This window comes from Actinia tenebrosa, unplaced genomic scaffold (assembly GCF_029948245.1).
Source record: "Actinia tenebrosa isolate PJP-AT-01 unplaced genomic scaffold, QUT_ActTen_1.0 PGA_scaffold15__27_contigs__length_11533743, whole genome shotgun sequence".
Classification (NCBI taxonomy): domain Eukaryota; kingdom Metazoa; phylum Cnidaria; class Anthozoa; order Actiniaria; family Actiniidae; genus Actinia; species Actinia tenebrosa.
This window is the reverse complement of record NW_028292575.1, coordinates 8192424-8211424: the sequence shown is the minus strand read 5'-3', so window position 1 is coordinate 8211424 and position 19001 is coordinate 8192424. Positions and strand designations below refer to the sequence as shown.

The 19001-nt window shown below is 37.4% G+C and overlaps 2 protein-coding genes across 2 annotated transcripts; both read right to left on the bottom strand.

Annotated features, from left to right (window-relative positions):
- Positions 1-7881: 7881 nt before the first annotated feature.
- LOC116307338 (melatonin-related receptor-like) lies at positions 7882-10642 on the bottom strand. Its single transcript, XM_031717525.2, has one exon. The coding sequence runs from the start codon at positions 10119-10121 to the stop codon at positions 9135-9137; it is 987 nt and encodes a 328-aa protein (XP_031573385.2). The 5' UTR covers positions 10122-10642; the 3' UTR covers positions 7882-9134.
- A 4167-nt stretch (positions 10643-14809) lies between these two features.
- On the bottom strand, positions 14810-15808 carry LOC116307341 (melatonin-related receptor-like). Its single transcript, XM_031717529.2, has one exon. It carries the CDS (start codon positions 15782-15784, stop codon positions 14858-14860), a length of 927 nt encoding a protein of 308 aa, XP_031573389.2. The 5' UTR covers positions 15785-15808; the 3' UTR covers positions 14810-14857.
- Positions 15809-19001: the final 3193 nt, after the last annotated feature.

The window sequence follows — 19001 nt, the reverse complement described above, 5'->3', positions numbered from 1 at the left end:
TATTATTTCTGTACTGATCTGCCATATTATTATCATTATTAATAAATAAAGTCCAGCTTTTGAAGCCCTTGAAAAGTCGTCGCAACAAGGTCAGTTCTGGTGAGCGTCATTGAAGGCGTTTCCATGACATTCCATGACACGTGATCTTGAAAACTTTATATACTCTGACAATGTCATGAAAATAACAATTTAGTTAAAAAAGAGCAGTGTAGATGGTCGTAAAATATCCTTCAAAGTATAGTTCACAAAAAACCTGTATTTGTTTCATATATTTTTCGTGGACGCAAGCTTTTGGGTCTCTTACTCATCAACAGGGAAAGGATTTTCTCTTCCTTTTCTCGTTCCAAAATATGTCATCTGTAAGAAAGTTTAGAAGAGCCATTTATTGATTGATTATTTATCACTATTTAGTATATAAAATATGTGAAAATGGCTGCTAATATCTTCCTCAGAGGCTTTCCAAACCATTTGGGTAGACAGGAATTGGTTTCACTATGCGGGATTATAAGGAGGGAAACATTTAGCTCTATATTAGTCCAAAAATCTTTAATCTTTATGTAACTCATATGAATTTAAGGTCACCCATCCAAGTACTAATCTCCCTCAACCGTGCTTGACTCAGTGACCTTTAAGCCCCAGTTTATTCCACTGGGCCACGATTTCAGGAAATTAGCACAACAATAGCCATGACAACAATGCACCAGATAGACTATATTATTTTCCACTTGAAATCAACGTGCCAGTGCGTGGCAGAGTGCAAGGGATTAGCTGTAGATATGGTATGGGGGCCGGCTAGTCTCTCCCCTGATGCTTCGGCTAGAACATAACTGATCTGCGTAATCCGTACACCCAAGGGCAGAGGGACTTAATTGCCGTCATGTCCGAAGTCCATACGTCCGATGACCCAGCGAACGTCTCGGGGTATGGCATGAAGGCACTACTTTTTCTTTTCTATTCTGTATTTTGGAATTAATTATCTAATGTGGGTTCAATTCCCAATGTATTAAGAGTAACTTTTTTTCTTCTTCTTCTTTTCCCTTTTCCCTTAGATCTTTTTTATACTCATTCATTTATTTATTATTTTTGTAAACGACTCTTATTAAATCAAGAAAATGAACTGGTTCTTTTTTTTTTTTCTTAACAAAGGAAGTCTACTTTCTTTCTAGCATTCAGCATTAACAGTGAAGCCATCTTCATTTGAAAAAGTCGAGCTGTGTTTTCCTGGTTTAGAAAAAACTGTCTTGGAGCAGTTGACTGACGAGAGCTTTTACTAAACTTGAATTCTTAGTAATATACAGTCAATTCAAAAAACGTTGTCGTCGACCGGCTCAAGCCTAGGCGACTGGACCGAAAGGAATATGGGTAAAAATCATTGAAGCGGTAAAATATTCGTTCTGAATAAATTGTTTCCGCTAGTAATAAGATAATAATGGCGAGAAACGATCCATCAAATGCATGTCTTTGGGTTTAGGGAAAGAAAAACAAAGTAGTTATGATTCAGTTTACAATTTCGAAAATATGAAGGCATTAAAAAAACGTCTCCTTCAACACTTCCCGCTCGCCTACGAAGGTTCGTGCTGTAAACCAGGCATAACTAGTCAGATAAAATTTCAAATGTTTGCTACCCAGAGCTCCTTTCGGTCCAGTCGGGTAGGCTTGAGTTTGTCGAAGACAACGTTTTTTGAATTGACTGTATTCTATACGTGACATAGATGAGTTACCAATTTGCAATTTTTCTTTAAGGAATATCTGGAACCTTTAGATAATTAGCATACAAGAAGCAGGGATCATCCTATTAGAGTATGTTGTAACAAACAATGGTTTCTTTGTCCGTACGCTTTGTAAAACTCCGTTTTTAATATTGATTCGAGATGATTTTGGAGAAAGTATGCGCAGGGCCAGAGATTTGTGTGTAACTGTAATCTAGCTTACTGTCGTAAAATAACAGAAGAAAAAAACCTAGTTTAAATTCCGGTGGTTATTAGAAAACATTCGAGAAAAAGATTAAAGTGACGTCATTTTCTCATTAACACAATGCTATTCATGACGTAATCGTAATTATCTCATTAGCCGTGCTGTTGAACGCACACAGTTTCACGGATGTGGCGGTTTAAAGCGTAGAAATGAAGGTTTATCCTATCCTTAGGCAACATTTTGAGATTTCCATCCCTGTTTTACAGGAATGGAGGAGGTAACGTAGAACTATGTACGTCTGGCAAGTAGGTGTTGATTAATATCGCACTTGCGCTATTTCTTTTTCAATTTTGATTCACACACCTTCAGAACATGTAGCCAATGACGGATGACTTGGTAATTTCATACACTACCCAGACAAAATCTAGTTTGGATTTGGCTTCCGTCGACCAAAATTAGATTTCCTTTCTTCTTTTAATCACACACTCTTCTGAAGGTGATATCAGGTTGGTTTAAGTGTTGGTTTGAATAAAAACATTGCAATGCGCGATCAGATTCAGACGCTTTTCCAACACACAGGAGAATAGAACGGTTTTTTATATCAAATTTTAAAATTTTTATCAGTATTTATATTGAACATAAAATGGACATGGACTTTACAAATAAGGCAGTTAGTATTGAAAGCGATATTAAACAAGAATGATTCGAGTGTTTTATGATAGACGTCAATATTCCTTGGTTTCAAGTCATTCTGGGTAGATTCCCACACAAGTGTGGGCTAATAAGGATAAGATTACTTATACAAGTCTGTGACATCAGTATCAGCCGTCATTCAGAACCTAATACAATAGTTGAGTTCAGGGATCGAGACACTTGTGATTCACCAATCTTTAGACATGGAAGACGCACTGACAGAGAGAGCGTTGTTGCTCATCCTGGAATACCAATAGTTGAGTTCAGACAGCCAGACACTTGTGATTTACCAATCTTTAGACATGGAAGACACACTGACAGAGAGAGCGTTGTTGCTCATCCTGGACCACCTTCGACGTCCTCTCCTCGACTGTTGTTTCTTAAGCCACATGTCCTTGACATTTTCCTTGGTCAGGTTTGTTGTCAGTATGCTGTGGATAAACATTCAAAATTGATGCACTTTTAATAGATTTGTTTGATATTCAAATTCTGAGATTTCCTGTGTTTGATGGTATCGTATCGTGACACTCAATTGGTTACCATTTTGAGCCAATCAGGAATCAATAAAATATTCGCCATTTAATCACAATGCACGTTTTGAGAGGCCATTTATTTAATACCATATCTGTTTTTCAGTTGATATATTACAAGCCTTACCTTCTTCTAATGGTGTCAACCTCCTCTCTAGTCGTCTGCTTGCTTGTCTCAGGGCGTGGCTCAACATTTGTTTTATCGCTCAGTTGTTGTTTCTTTGGTTTTTCCGTCACTTCACTCGTCTTTCCCTTCTGGTTCTTCAGAATCTCTCTTTCTTTCCCTGGGCTTACAAGAAATATATCTGTAGTTTTACAACAGCAGAACTGTTTGCCATTATCAGATGCCAAGTTGCTGCAGCGATCATATGCAAGTAAAGTCATGACAAATACTAGATTCATCACTTTCAGGCCAAGCCACGCCATTAGTACCAGCATGCATGGTAGATAGGACAGTATAATGTAGACCATGGCATAAGTTCCTAGACCACAGATGTGTAGTACTATGTAACACTCCTCGTATATCAGCCAGATAATATAAGTGAGTAGTGTTCTTGTGGACCATGGCTCCAACTCAAAACTACGACAGACTTGCAGGATTGCTTCACAGATAAGGTAGGTAAGGTAACAAATACAAACCAAGGCAACCCCCAGTACTAAATGTTCTGATACTTGTAGCATCAAAGGTAGAGCAAACATAAGCAGATTCACTCCACAACCAGACAGGACAGAAACGGCTTTGAGAACAACCAGACAAGCTAACATTGTCTTGAGTAAACAAGCAGGCATGATGAGAGGTAAAAACAGGGCAAACATCAAAGGATGAGACTTCTTGTACTGGAAGACGTATTCAAAAGTTGCTATATACCATAGGTAATGGACGGTTTTCTGGTAATGGATTGGTGATTCCATGACAAACAAACCTTCCAGGTAACCTGCAAATGAATGAATGATACGATTATTTTTCATTCATATCTGTCCTAATAATTTGCGGGAAAAAGCTAAAAATTCGTATGCGCAGTATGTCTTTTTCTTGTTTTGCGAAACATTGTATACGCATTATCTTTTCTTTCTTTATTCATCTTTCTTTAACATCTTCTTTAAATTAGACATGATTAAAAAAGTAATTATTTTAGATCTTTGTCTTTTTTTCTTTTTAATTTTACAACCACCTTAAATGTAGATCATTGTTTCTCAGCCTCAAAACCTTTGTGTGCGTACAAGTTTCTCATTTTTTTTCATTTGGATGTTTCACTGTCAAACTTTCTTTATTTTCCACATAACTGAACTAGAAAATCATAATAAAACCATTTGAGTATGTCAAAGTTCTTACCTGAAACTGTGCTATGTGCTATCAAATCTGCAAATAATCGTATCCGCTAAAAAATTTTTCGCTTGTGTATTTTTTTTTTTTTATCGCTTTCGCTCGTTCCTCGGTTTTCTCTCACTGAACAACTTCATCCAAAGCGCGCGCAAGGCTGAATATCTGATTGATGATGTAACGCGCGCTCTCGTATCCAGTATCACTCGTCCCTACAGTGGAATTATGGGTAGACTGTCTTATAATTCACACTAAAATTATGTAGCAATGACTTGTATTTCGAAAATCATATATGTGTTCGTTGTTTTAACAGGACATTCAATTTACAAGTTACCTCTGGTATTGAAGTGCGGTAGAGATTCCGGGTCGACTCTTCATTAATAGAAAAGTGTTTATTGGAAATACAATTAAGCATGGCTTGTCACGCGAGACATGCGGGTATATTTTTGTGTAGCAGTTGACTTTTAAGTCTGTTTGATGTGGAAAAAGGCTGGAAAGACTTCTCGCACACAAAAATATAGACCATTTGATCCATGACCACAGATCTTCTTCAGTGTGCTGTTAGTGTTGAGACAAAAATACAGACCATTTGATCCATGACCACAGATCTTCTTCAGTGTGCTGTTAGTGTTGGGACAAAAATACAGACCATTTGATCCATGACCACAGATCTTCTTCAGTGTGCTGTTAGTGTTGGGACAAAAATACAGACCATTTGATGCATGACCACAGATCTTCTTCAGTGTGCTGTTAGTGTTGAGACAAAAATACAGACCATTTGATCCATGACCACAGATCTTCTTCAGTGTGACGTTAGTGTTGGGACAAAAATACAGACCATTTGATTCATGACCACAGATCTTCTTCAGTGTGACGTTGGTGTTGGGACAAAAATACAGACCATTTGATGCATGGCCACAGATCTTCTTCAGTGTGCTGTTAGTGTTGAGACAAAAATACAGACCATTTCATCCATGACCACAGATCTTCTTCAGTGTGCTGTTAGTATTGGGACAAAAATACAGACCATTTGATGCATGACCACAGATCTTCTTCAGTGTGACGTTGGTGTTGGGACAAAAATACAGACCATTTGATCCATGACCACAGATCTTCTTCAGTGTGCTGTTAGTGTTGGGACAAAAATACAGACCATTTGATGCATGACCACAGATCTTCTTCAGTGTGCTGTTAGTATTGGGACAAAAATACAGACCATTTGATCCATAACCACAGATCTTCTTCAGTGTGCTGTTAGTGTTGGGACAAAAATACAGAACATTTGATCCATGACCACAGATCTTCTACTTTCAAAAATGACAAATTATAAGTATTAGATAAACATTGATTACAACATAGGCAAACCTAAAGTTCTGTGTGTTAAGATTATACGAAAGAAAAGTCCGGCTGCAAGCAGGTTTACTTCTTTTAGCTCTATCTTATTTCGTTTAGATTACTTGTTATTTCCAGGAGGATGACGGAATAATATTCCGCAAAGAAAAACAGTGAATATTAGATCCATTTCAAAATACGTACGCGTTTAATCTCAGTTTAGGGTTTTTCCCAACCAACCAACTTTAAAACTCATTGTAGTGATAAGTTTGGGTTAAGTGCCAGGGTGCCAGGGGTGGTCGCGCCTAAACAGCCCGTTCGCAGAGGTGACCATGGCAACCGGGAGCACAGTCCACCGCTCACCTGGCACCCGACACACCTACCGCGGTCCAAATACTTACCATGTCCTATACTTACTTCTGAAAGGTGGGTGGGAAGAAGAAACCTTTCCACAAGTGCTTGGCCAAACCACAACACAACGACAAAGCTGCCATACACAGCAAACCTGCAAATACCCCTGAACCACAATGGGCTCTACCCACACTACCACTCGGCGAAACCGCTGAGCAGTTGGACTTGGTTTTAACTTTGCCTAAATTACATCCAGGCTTTGAAAAAATCAACCGACCCACCGACCCACCGACCCACCGACCCACCGACCCACCGACCCACCGACCCACCGACCCACCGACCCACCGACCCACCGACCCACCGACCCACCGACCCACCGACCCCACCGACCCACCGACCCACCGACCCACCGACCCACCGACCCACCGACCCACCGACCCACCGACCCACCGACCCACCGACCCACCGACCCACCGACCCACCGACCCACCGACCCACCGACCCACCGACCCACCGAAAACGAAACGGAAAGAGCGCGAGCGCGCAAGTTGATGGCGCACGGGAGTAGGGGAAGGCGAAATTTAACCTGTGGTCCGGCTACTAAAAATAGCCCAAACGGGAATTTCCATGGCTCGCGCGTTATTGAGAACTTTCCCTCTCTTATTTATGATTTCTTGTTTTTCTTTCCCGCCAAATCCACATATTACAAAGCATTAAAATCTTTTGAAGCAAATAAAATTGGTTATTGACTATACCAAATAATTCATTTTGATTATAAAGTCCAGATATTTATTCGCCGGTTATTATAAAAGATACCAGATAACAGAGCCAAAATTAGATTTAGTTCCAGACGTTTCGGAAGAGATCACTTTCCCTTCATTTAGTGACCAACCCGTTCACGCATTTTAATGCTAAAACACTTTGTCATAGCCCGTGGTTGGATTTCAGTGCATTCCTCTTTGTTGTTTCAATTAGGCTTATTTCTTCTTATTTCTACGGCTTCTCTGATCTTTCTCTTTTGCCGATGTTGCTACTTAGCAAGGATGCGGACATTCTCTGTTGACATTTCGTGATCTGGATGTGCTTTAATGTGTTTACCAATTGCCGTTACAGATGTTCCTGATCTCACTCTAAGATGTTCCTTGAAACGGGTTTTCCAGTTCTCTGCCAGTTTCACCGATGTGAGTTTGCACGTACTTTAATTCCTCTCGCCATTTTTTCTGTACTCATATAATAATTAACGATTATTCGCCGAAGGCGAAGTGAATATCGGGGAATATTTACCGAGACGCGAGTCTTCGAGCGGCGAGGTAAATATTCCCCGATATTCACTGAGGCTGAGGCAAATAATTGTCTTAGTATAAATACACAGGTGATTCTTTCAACAACAAAAAATAAATAAAGAAGATAAAAGACATTTTTTCCCGGTAAAAGCAACAAAGCGGCTGGCCGCCATTTTGGATTATCGCTCGAGGTGATTATCGTGTGATAGTGTGAGTTTCTCGACCAATCAGCGCGCGAGATTTTCAATAATCACCTGTGTATTTTTGCTAATCTTTAATATAGCTAATAATATCTGTTCCTTTTTCATGTAAGCCTCGTATTCAAGTTCTTTTTTGAGAAGGGTCTATTGCTGGATTTCAATCAGCCGATAAAAGTCTTTGAATCGATCGGCTGCTCATGGTTGTCACTGACCACCGTGTGTCATCAACAGAAAGAATAATCCTATTGAAAACTTGCGATTTAGGGAATGATGTCTGGTTTTATTCACGAGATTTTTTCACATCACAATGTTGAAATTAAAATTATTGGCCTTTTTACAACCTTTTTTACATGGCTTACTGAACGTCGACTATGCCTTAGATATTAATTCTTATCATCTCCACTACAACAATTACTTATTATTTCTGTATGTACTGATCTGCCATATTATTATCATTATTAATACGGTTAATAAAGTCCCGCTTGAAGCCCTTGAAAAGTCGTCGCAACAAGGTCAGTTTTGGTGGGCGTCATTGAAGGCGTTTCCATGACATTCCATCATGACACGTGATCTTGAAAACTTTATATTTCTTCACAATGTCATGAAAATATTAATTTATTGAAAACGAACTTAGGACGTTAAATTCGTCTTTTCTCAGATATTCGAGTCTATGAAATTATACTAAAACAATTATTTACCTTCGGGTCAGTGCGATTATGGTGGACATCTACCTTGCCACACGAAGACTCGCGGCTTGGTAAATATTCACCAATAATCATTTCTGAATAATAGTTCATTTCACAGTTCAGTTCAGTGACCACGAATATATATAATAGTTCCAAGTCGAGATTGGAGGTTCCGCGCATAGCAAAACTATACTTTTAATCATGCACGGCAACTCCAACCTCCGTCGGCTTGGAGCTTTTATATATTCAACTCGTAGGATTCATGGTCACTGAACAGAACTGTAAAGACCGGTTTAGACGGTATAAAACACGCTCGCGTCTGTCGTAGGCTAGTTGTAGGCTTGATTTACACGCTACGACTCGAGTTGTACGTAGGATGGCTCGAGCGTGTTGTATACGATAGTTGTAGGCGAAAATTGTACCGTCTAAACCGGCCTTGAACATATAGAATAATTAAATATCGCAATCTTAGCAGCTGCATGAATTGATATGTCCATGCTAAAAGGACGTTAATGAAAAGTCGTTAAACCTTTATTTTTGTTAAAGCTCACTTTTAAGTGAGCTTAAAATTAATTTGCCAGCAGGTCATTTGAAAAGGCCCCAAAATTATCCATCGGCTGATGCGTTTTTTCTTACTCAAACCGGAATATTTCATGTAACTCTACTGTCACTAGGAAAATTTAACATTCTTAACCAAAAATTCATTTAATTTATCTCTTACGAAGACATTACGAAAGGTTTTAAAGTTTGTGGCGTAGATGTCTTTTGCCACAGCGCATTTGGATAGCAGCTTTCTTCTTTTTCTGTACAGTCTGTTCTTTCTGTCACTCTGTTGCGTAAACAGAGGTGTTTAGACCGGCATTACCTTGAACTGATGTGTCTAAACTAGAATTGTAGTGCATTCCTGGTATTAAACCAATAAGCAGTTCTTTGAAAGCTCGTCGGTATTGTCTGTTGAAGACCCCATAAATGATAGGATTGTTTGCATGATTTGCAAAAATTAAATTCATTGTTATAATATCGACCCAAAATGGTATCTTGTACATCGGACTGGCCATTTCTATTAAGTTGACGACGGCTGGAGGAATGAAACATATCAAATAAGCGAGGATGATGATTATAAGGGTTTTTGTGATGCGTATTTCTTCCACATTGACGGATTTTTCGGTACCCATCGCCTCTACCTGCGACCGGTGTTGTTTCACTTGTTTATAGATTTTATAGCAACAAAATATTATGATAGATAGAGGAAGTGGTATACAGAACGCCATTAACGATATAGAAAAACCCACAGATGAACTGAAGTAAAAAATACATGTTGCTTTATTGGATTGGAAGACGTACTTTGACCAGCCAAAGAGAGGAGGCACTGCAAAAAAGAGCGGGAAAATCCAGATGAAGAGTATCATCAAGGAAAGCTTTCTTGCACTGAAAATCTTCTTGTAATGGTTGGACTTGACCACAATGAAATAGCGGTTGATGCTGATAGTCATTAGACTGTACATCGAAGCAATAACGAATAGAGTGGTGACGAATCCGTGCAAAGTGCACATCAGTTCCCCAAAAATCCATTCTCCATATTGTGTAACAGTCACCAACATGAATATCATGTTGACGGACTCCAGCATGTCGGCAAAAGCCATGGATGCTATCAAACCTTTTCCTCTTGTTCGTACTCTCGTTCCTTGTAGACTGACAATGATTACCAAGATATTGCCTACCACTCCAACCAAAATGATCACCGTCAGCCAAATACTCATTACCACAACACTCGCTAAAGTCCATTCTCCAGACCCTTGGAAATAACTCATGACTATCCAGGTATTCTAACGATGCTGATATAAATTTCGCAATTAAGATAGGAAACAATTTTCAAGCCTCAAGTCTCTAATATCCGTCTTTCGTATAAACTGTTAAATCTTGACCACTTGGACCACAAGACGCGGGTAGCTTCCCTCAGTCGGTTTCTGATGAATACCAGTTGAATGCACAAATCGAATTTATATCAAATCGGGTATATAGTTCAGTGTTTTTTAAAAATTTAAGATTATTGATGAAATTGGAGAAAAACTATATTTAAAAAACTTTCTGAATACTGCGTAGGTTGGCGTAGATTGAAACTCGACTTTGATTCGTCGCAAATTAATCTTCCCCACTAGCTGGTGAATGCTCAGTGTTTTAAACGATCGGAGGACTTTACTAATATTTTCACATTCAACTTCCGAAAGAACTATGTCACATTTAGAGTCTGAAATGGCGGTACGAGTTGAAGAAGGTTTTGTGCATAAATTACTCAAATAGGTGAGAAGAAAAGAAACGAAAAGCGAGTACACTTGCTTATGATAAGCAAGGAAATTGTTTTTTTAGGTGTATTTACAATGAAAGGATCATTATTTATTTTTTGACGCCTCATTGGATATTGCACTATTCTGTATCGTTTCAGTGTTGAACATTCAACTTTCAGCTGTCGTATTATACTTCTTGGTTGCCATTACTACCCACTCGTTTTGACAGCATAAATATTGCTTTCGGAAGAAATTGAAAAAGGTAAACAAATAGATAAATATATTATTCAAAATGTTAATAGAAAAATTAAAAAAAATTATGCAATACGATTGAAGTGGAATCCTTTCTTTGTTAAACAACTTGATTGAAATAAGTTTCCAGGATGTGTGGAGAACGCTATAGAGAGTACTTGGCTGCCAAGAGGACGTAATTTGAATTATTTTTTTTATAAGCTCTTTCGATATCATTGGTGCGTAGATAGCATAGGTGAAAGGCAGACAGACAGACAGTTAGAGTGGGTGGGTGGATAGGTAGGTAGGTAGGTAGGTAGGTAGGTAGGTAGGTAGGTAGGTAGGTAGGTAGGTAGGTAGGTAGGTAGGTAGGTATTAGGTAGGTAGGTAGGTAGGTAGGTAGATAGGTTTTAAAGACGAATTTGTTATGCAGAACGTTGAAAAGGTGTGGTATAAAAGCTGTGTAATAGTCACATGACAAAAAACCTAACTGTACATACTTGAGTTGACTCTAAAAACCGTTTAATACTCTAGTAACATTGCCCACATCTAATATATCTATATATATTGCCCACTATCTGAGTTAATCTGCGGTGTACCAAAGACTCTATATTGTCTTAATGCCTATAACGAATAAATTAAAAGTAGTCGTACATGCCAAGAAGCAAATATTGACGTTCATTAACCAATAAAAATTTAAATTTTATCATTGCCTTAAGAAACCGAAACACAAACAGCGAAGAAGTACGTGTAAATGTTTCTTAATCTTAATTGCAACCTTCTTCTTATCTGTTACGATTCACCAGCCAATTCAACACCGCTGAGGACGCCGTTTTCCAGTTGGCAATACAGGGTGTTTCTGGCGCGCGCAAATGTAAGTGTCGTGTCACTTTATACCATATCGCTTTGCGCGCGCTCTCAGTCACACCCCAAAACAGAGTTTTCTGGAGAAAAATGAAATTGTAGGTAGACTCTTTTATTGAATAAATGAAGCATATGTAATACTCCCCCGTCAAAAGACAAGCAATTGGAAGTAATCTCAAGGACATTACGCACTTTTCCGGCGTGCATTTATAAACCTTTATGTAGACATTTGGATTCCGATCGAGCCGTTATGAACGAGCTTGAACTTACCATAAAAGTACCCAAAATTGACACGAGTGAAAAAAGTCTGCGCATGCTCTACATCGGTATGCAAATTAGTCAAAATATCAAATATCCTTAGTATTTTCATGAAACTTAGGCGGATTCCTTCATATTGTGTTTGTTAATACAGTATGTTGGTCTCACAAAAGTATACTCGCGAAATGTTTTGTATACTAGGAGAAAACCTTTTTTTTCCCTCACTCAAACTCTTTTACACGAACGCTTCCCTGTAGTATCTAACTACGCCAAAATGTATTTCACCTAGAATCGTTCCACGTTTCAGTTGAAAGAGAGTCTAATAAAATAAATTTTTCCGGTGTGTAATTATAACCTTTATGTATTACCATATCACTTGGTTATACCAGCTGAAGCTTAAATCCTCGATTCAAATTCATGATCACTTGAATGATAAAATATTTATCCGCTATTTAATTTTTAACTATTGTCAAGAAGTAACCTTGCTTTTGAATTGATCAGGAATCATTTTTCGGAACTGAGAAAATTTAAGGTGAACGATTTTGAAGTCTTAATTCCAACGTCAAAAACAACCGATCTATAATAAAATATTTGTATTGGACAAGTGCGAATGGATTTCTGATTATGAAATTAAATATCTGAACAAAATTTCATTAGTCGACCAGGCTGTCAAACAGGCTAATTTTTTAATATATTTTTTCATTTTATGAAAGTCTCCTTACTATTAATCAAGTATGTATAGTTCATGGAGTTTTTTTCTCGTTCATTAGTATTAAGCGGAAAGAGAAAAGATATGAAAGCGATGTACATGATGATTCAAATTCACTCGAATGATAAAATATTTATCTGCTATTTCATTTTTAACTATTGTCAACAAGTAACCTTGCTTTTGAATTGATCAGGAATCATTTTTCGGAACTGAAAAAATTTAAGGTGAACGATTTTGAAGTCTTAATTTCAAACGTCAAAAACAACCGATCTATAATAAAATATTTGTATTGGACAAGTGCGAATGGATTTCTGATTATGAAATTAAATATCTGAACAAAATTTCATTAGTCGACCAGGCTGTCAAACAGGCTAATTTTTTAATATATTTTTTCATTTTATGAAAGTCTCCTTATTATTAATCAAGAATGTATAGTTCATGGAGTTTTTTTTCTTGTTCATTAGTATTAAGCGGAAAGAGAAAAGATATTAAAGCGATGTACATGATGTCAAGTTTCTTCGTCTAGTTCCGGCGTTGTTTCCGTTCATCCATGCCAAAGTAGAACAAACATCTGGTATTTTTTCGTTTGTTCAATAATCTTGTAATTATTAGGCTGACATGGCCCTTTTTCTTTCTCGGTTGATAAGTATCTATGACCTTGCACAGAATCCGCAAAGGTTTTTCGCGGAGAAAAAAATCTCGTAAAAAACCAACACTGTGGGGAAAAATACTATTTTTTCTATCTTTAGAGAATATAAGTAGCTGGGTGTTGGGACAGTTTTCAATATCAATAAAGCGATTAGCTAGTGTTTGTCCAGGAAGGATGAAAACAAATGGAAAATACAATTATAAATTATGAATGACCGAGCTATACAATTACAAACTCGATCATTTAGGCTTATTTGACCGAAACAAATTTTTGAGCTTGAAAAAAAAGAAAAGAAAAAAAATAAAAGAAAAAAATAAAAGAAAAAGAAATTAAATCAATTTTATTTAGTTATTTTGTTTTTGTCTAAACATTTGACCTGGATATTGCTAACATCTTCATTTTCGAGAGCGTTTCCTTTTCGTTTATTACATTCTCTTGGGAATGGAGAGTTTTTTTTCGTAAAACACACATATTGTACGGAAAACAAGAAACTTCAGTCGACAGCTAGACTAAATTATTACTAGAAATTGCAAAAATTCTCCACATGTATAACTGAGATAAATAAGAGAGTAATTGTCTTTGGTGAAAAGGTTTACAAAAGGAAAAGAGAAGTGCAGGGAAAACGATAAAATAATTCGCGGGCAAAGCAAGTAAATGCACCTTTATTACTCGGCGCCGGGCCATATTTATTCTTTTTTTAACCCGTATACAATTTTTGTCCAGCACTTAAATGCGAGGCTACGCGTGATGAATCCATTGTTCAAACCAACATGGCTGCCGCCTGAAAAAGAGTCCCGTTAAGCACAATGTTCTTAATATTCGTTAACACCCGTGGTAGGACTACCACGATTCATAAAGGCCTGCAAAAATTCGACATGACATAGTTTATTTTTCAAGTCAGAACGTAACATAAATCAAACAAACAACATTAGTTTATATTAGTTGCAGGGACAGTTGCAGACGCAACCGTCTGTCGAATTAACTTCAATTTCTTCGAAAAAAGAAAGTTCTGGAAGTCTGGACCAGGGACAGGTTTTTTTCAAGCCAGAACGTAGACATAATTAGTTTGCATTAGTTGTATGGACAGTTGCAAGCTCAATCGTCGGCCGAATTCAATTTAATTTAACTAATTGGTCTGCGAAAGAAGAAAGTTCTGGAAGTCAGGTCCAGTCCAGAGACACCGAAATGAAGAAACGGGTGCTATTTTGTATTGAAAGGCTCTTTCAAGCTTCAACTGTTTCTTCTATTCCGACAAAAGACTAACCTTAAGACTAACCTAAATTTAAAAAAATCAAAAATCAAAAAGCGTCAAAAACTAGTTATTAGTTTTGATGATATAGTTATAAACTTTTTACACTCAGTGTTTGAATTTCCTTCTTATTCATTTTGTTAACAACTGTTTTCCTAACTGGATTATAAGCTATCCTCTACTTAATTATGACCTTTCAACAGTTCCTTTTTCAGTACAGTCAGTTCTCTTTGTTACTCTATTTCGTACAGCAGAAGTTAGTCCAGTGTTGCCTTGAGTACTGAACTGACTCCCTGACACTGTTAATGGATTCCTGGTATTAAACCAATAAGCAGTTCTTTGAATGCTCGTCGGTATTGTCTGTTGAAGACCCCATAAATGATAGGATTGTTTGCATGATTTGCAAACACAAGATTGACAGTTATGATATCGATCCAAAATGGTATCTTGAACATCGGATTGACCATTTCTATTAAGTTTACAGTTGCTGCAGGAACGAAGCATATTAGATAAGCTAGGATGATGATTATAAGAGTTTTTGTGATGCGTATTTCTTCCACATTGACGGATTTTTCGGTACCCATCGCCTCTACCTGCGACCGGTGTTGTTTCACTTGTTTATAGATTTTATAGCAACAAAATATTATGATGCATAGAGGAATAGGTACACAGAACGCAATCAACGATGTAGAAAAACCCACAGATGAACTGAAGTAAAAAATACATGTTGCTTTATTGGATTGGAAGACGTACTTTGACCAGCCAAAGAGAGGAGGCACTGCAAAAAAGAGCGGGAAAATCCAGATGAAGAGTATCATCAAGGAAAGCTTTCTTGCACTGAAAATCTTCTTGTAATGGTTGGACTTGACCACAATGAAATAGCGGTTGATGCTGATAGTCATTAGACTGTACATCGAAGCAATAACGAATAGAGTGGTGACGAATCCGTGCAAAGTGCACATCAGTTCCCCAAAAATCCATTCTCCATATTGTGTAACACTCACCCACACGAATATTATGTTGACGGACTCCAGCATGTCGGCAAAAGCCATGGATGCTATCAAACCTTTTCCTCTTGTTCGTACTCTCGTTCCTTGTAGACTGACAATGATTACCAAGATATTGCCTACCACTCCAACCAAAATGATCACCGTCAGCCAAATACTCATTGCCACGACACTCCCTAAAGTCCATTCTGTGGTGTAATTACTCTGTAAGGGAGCCATCATTCACTCTGAGTGAACTAGGCTTACTTGACGGTTCCTATGTTGAAATAACAAATTTGAAATTTCGAGCCACTGAAATTTAGCACTCAACACCTTTCTGGTTTCCGTAAGTGGAATGAGATTTTTAAAACAATATCATTGCATAGATAAATGTTCAACTGTTTAGTAATCTTATCTTTTTTCAGGTGTATATGCAATTTACAATTTTCTATATTTTTTTTCTGTGATTTCATTGGTCGTTACCATTCATCAATGAAAAACACAATTATCTTTCGCATTAATTTCCCTTCTTGTGTGACAGCCTTCTGTTTCTGTTTTTTTTTTTTTTTTTTTTTTTTTTTTTTTGTTTTTTTTTTTTTTTTTTTTTTTTTTTTTTTTTGTTTCTTTTGTTTTTTTGTTTTTTTGTTTTTTTGACATTCACATTATCAATCACCAGACGCATAGAATTATCAATACAAAACTATTTTTTTGCTTAAGAACTAATTGTATACTAAAATTCAAAATTCACCTTTTTTCAACCAGTTTGCACCAGGAAAACGCAAACAGAATATGAATACAACCCACTATGATACATTTTACTCACACTTTCTATGATCTCGCGCGCTTCTGATTGGTCAAGAGCCAATCTCTAATATCGTACGAACGAATTAGGGTACTGGGCCCAGTTGTTCAAAGCCCGATGTGGTAATCCTGGGTTAACTCTTAATAAGACCTATAGAGTTAATCCTGGATTAGCGCTAATCCAGCTTTGAACAACCTGGCCCTGGAAGGTCCTGATAAACGCCCCAAAAATATTCCACATTTCTTGGGTCAAATGTTGGGTCGATTTGTCATAGTCGGTCAACGATGTTGGGATGGGATTTTCGTAATGTTTGTTGAATGTCGGCTGTACGACACTTGTGTGTGCCAATAATCTGATAAGTTAACGGGAAAGATTGAAATACGTCTGGTTTTTTTTTAATTTAAAAAAAATATTTAAAAAAAATTTTTTACGCAACATTAAAGCTGAATTTCGCCGACTTCGGAAGATAACACAACCTTGGTCTCGATAATTCAAGATAGTCGTGTTGGTTCGTTTATTAGCAAAATAAAGAAACAAAATTCACATCCCGGTAGGCTGTTTGTCTGTATCAAGTAGTTAGTTTTTGGCACTTTTCCAATGAAATGGTTAAAATAATTAACATGGTTAAATAATTTATACAAAAAATGAAAGCAGAATTTGGTATTAAGAGGAAATTTTTTTCAATATTGAGCAATAATGGCAAAAAGCGCCAAAAACTAGACTTTCATATGATTTTTGATCCCAATTTTCTTTTTGAGTTAACACTCAAAACCTTTTTTTAACAGTTAGAAACTGATGTACTATGATAAAATGCCTGTTTGAAGCGGTATTTTCAATTGTACAAAGATGTTTTGTTGCATTTGTGTTAGAATATTGCTTTGTCAGGCTTTTTTATAGAAAATGTATGGGAATTAAGCAAATGAAGACCTAAACCTCATTTTCGAATAAAATTTTTGCTGGTCATCTCCACTTCCAAACAAGTTAAACTTTTTGAATAACTAGATTTTAGCCTTGTACAACAGCCTTTCTTCAAGAAAATAGTTTTTGGCGCTCACTGCTTGAATGCGAAAAGAATTCTCTCTTTAAACAACAAGGCCCTTCTTCCTCTATTTAGCTTGCGTTTGATGTTAGCCGACCTACTGCACGTTAATTAGAGAGACATATCATCTTGGGTCTTTTTTGTGATTAAATATTTACTAGCGATGCCCACTCAGCTGTTGTAACCTTGGTTACTTTTCAAGTCGTCCTCCCCTCCCCCCCCCCCCCCCCCCACTCCTCCCCCAGGAGGTTGGTTAAATTTAAGAATCTTCTATATGTGTGCATTACTACATAAGCCATTCTTCGCTTGTGATCACTCTTCCAGGATTCGATTCTTCTCTGATCTTTAAAACCCAGCAAGCTAAATTACAATTTGATCTATGAGCTAAACTTTACAATTCCAGGGTTCGATGTGTGAGTTAGCCGAGTCCTTTGATCAGCTAAGATATCGTTTCAGGGATCGTTTTGTGAGTTAGCCTTGCCCTGACTTAGATCAGCCCAGAAGTTATTTCAGGGTTCGATAAAATTGAAAGGAAAAGGCAAGGAAACAAAAGGACAACATTTCAATCATGGATGCCATTTTTCAGTTGTGGTTTCACGCGTTTCATTTCATCGCATTTTCTCGTTTTGTTTATTCATTACTTTGGGTTAGATTAGCTTTTAGCAAAATGACTTAAAGTTTTAATCAGCAATAATATTTTATTACTCTGGTTTAATATTGGAATTCAAGGTCTATAGAAAATGCAAAACACCAAACTAAATTAAGTACTGAAAGTACTTCTGCACATGTGTCTTGAGGTACTTACATATAACGTCCTATAGCAGCCATGTTGGTTGATAATAACAAAGCATTCCTCACCAGCTTCTCCTGTTACGTCAACCAACATGGCGGTTATCTCATTGTTATTTACACCTATTTCGAAGATCGTTGTCGCACCAAGGGCCTCAAGTAACAAGCCAAGGCTTCAGAGAACGTCGGTACTTTTAATTATAATTTATTTATTCATGGTTCATGCAAGTGGCAATAGCTCTACACTAATTATCATCTCAAGCAGCCTTGCTTGGAGCAATTTGTGAAGTCAATAAATGAAAATGCACCATGAACAAACTAATTACAGCTAAAAGTACCAGCGTTCTCTGCGGTCTTGGCTTGTTGCTTGAGGCTTTTGGTGCGACAACTATTTCTGAAATAGGTGTTTATCTCAAGTGATTTTGAGTCATTATATGGTTGCACCCCAATAATATGAAAAGTGCGCACATGCTCTCCATAACATTCCATAGGCATGTGTATTAGACAATTTTGTGTTTTCCGGTATGGAAACAATTTGTTCTTTCTTGGTTGATGTGTTTTGTGCAACAAAACCCTATTTTGCTGCAACAAAACTGATTGTACGATTTCGCATGCTTGGTGGATGACAAACCAGCCAAATCGCCTTGTATTCAAATACGCACATAGTACGATTCTTGCTGTATTCAACCAATCTTGCTTGTTGTCTGATTCTTCGAATTCAGTTTCACTTCTTGCACCCTGGGGTCCAGTAGTCCATGGGCCAGGCCCCCAAAAATAAGGTCTTCGGTAACAGTCAGGGGGACAAATGCTATCATACATTTTTGGAAAGC

Excerpts from the sequence above, each read along its gene's own strand:
- LOC116307338 (XM_031717525.2), bottom strand. The coding sequence starts at position 10,121 with ATGAGTTATTTCCAAGGGTCTGGAGAATGGACTTTAGCGAGTGTTGTG.
- LOC116307341 (XM_031717529.2), bottom strand. The coding sequence starts at position 15,784 with ATGATGGCTCCCTTACAGAGTAATTACACCACAGAATGGACTTTAGGG.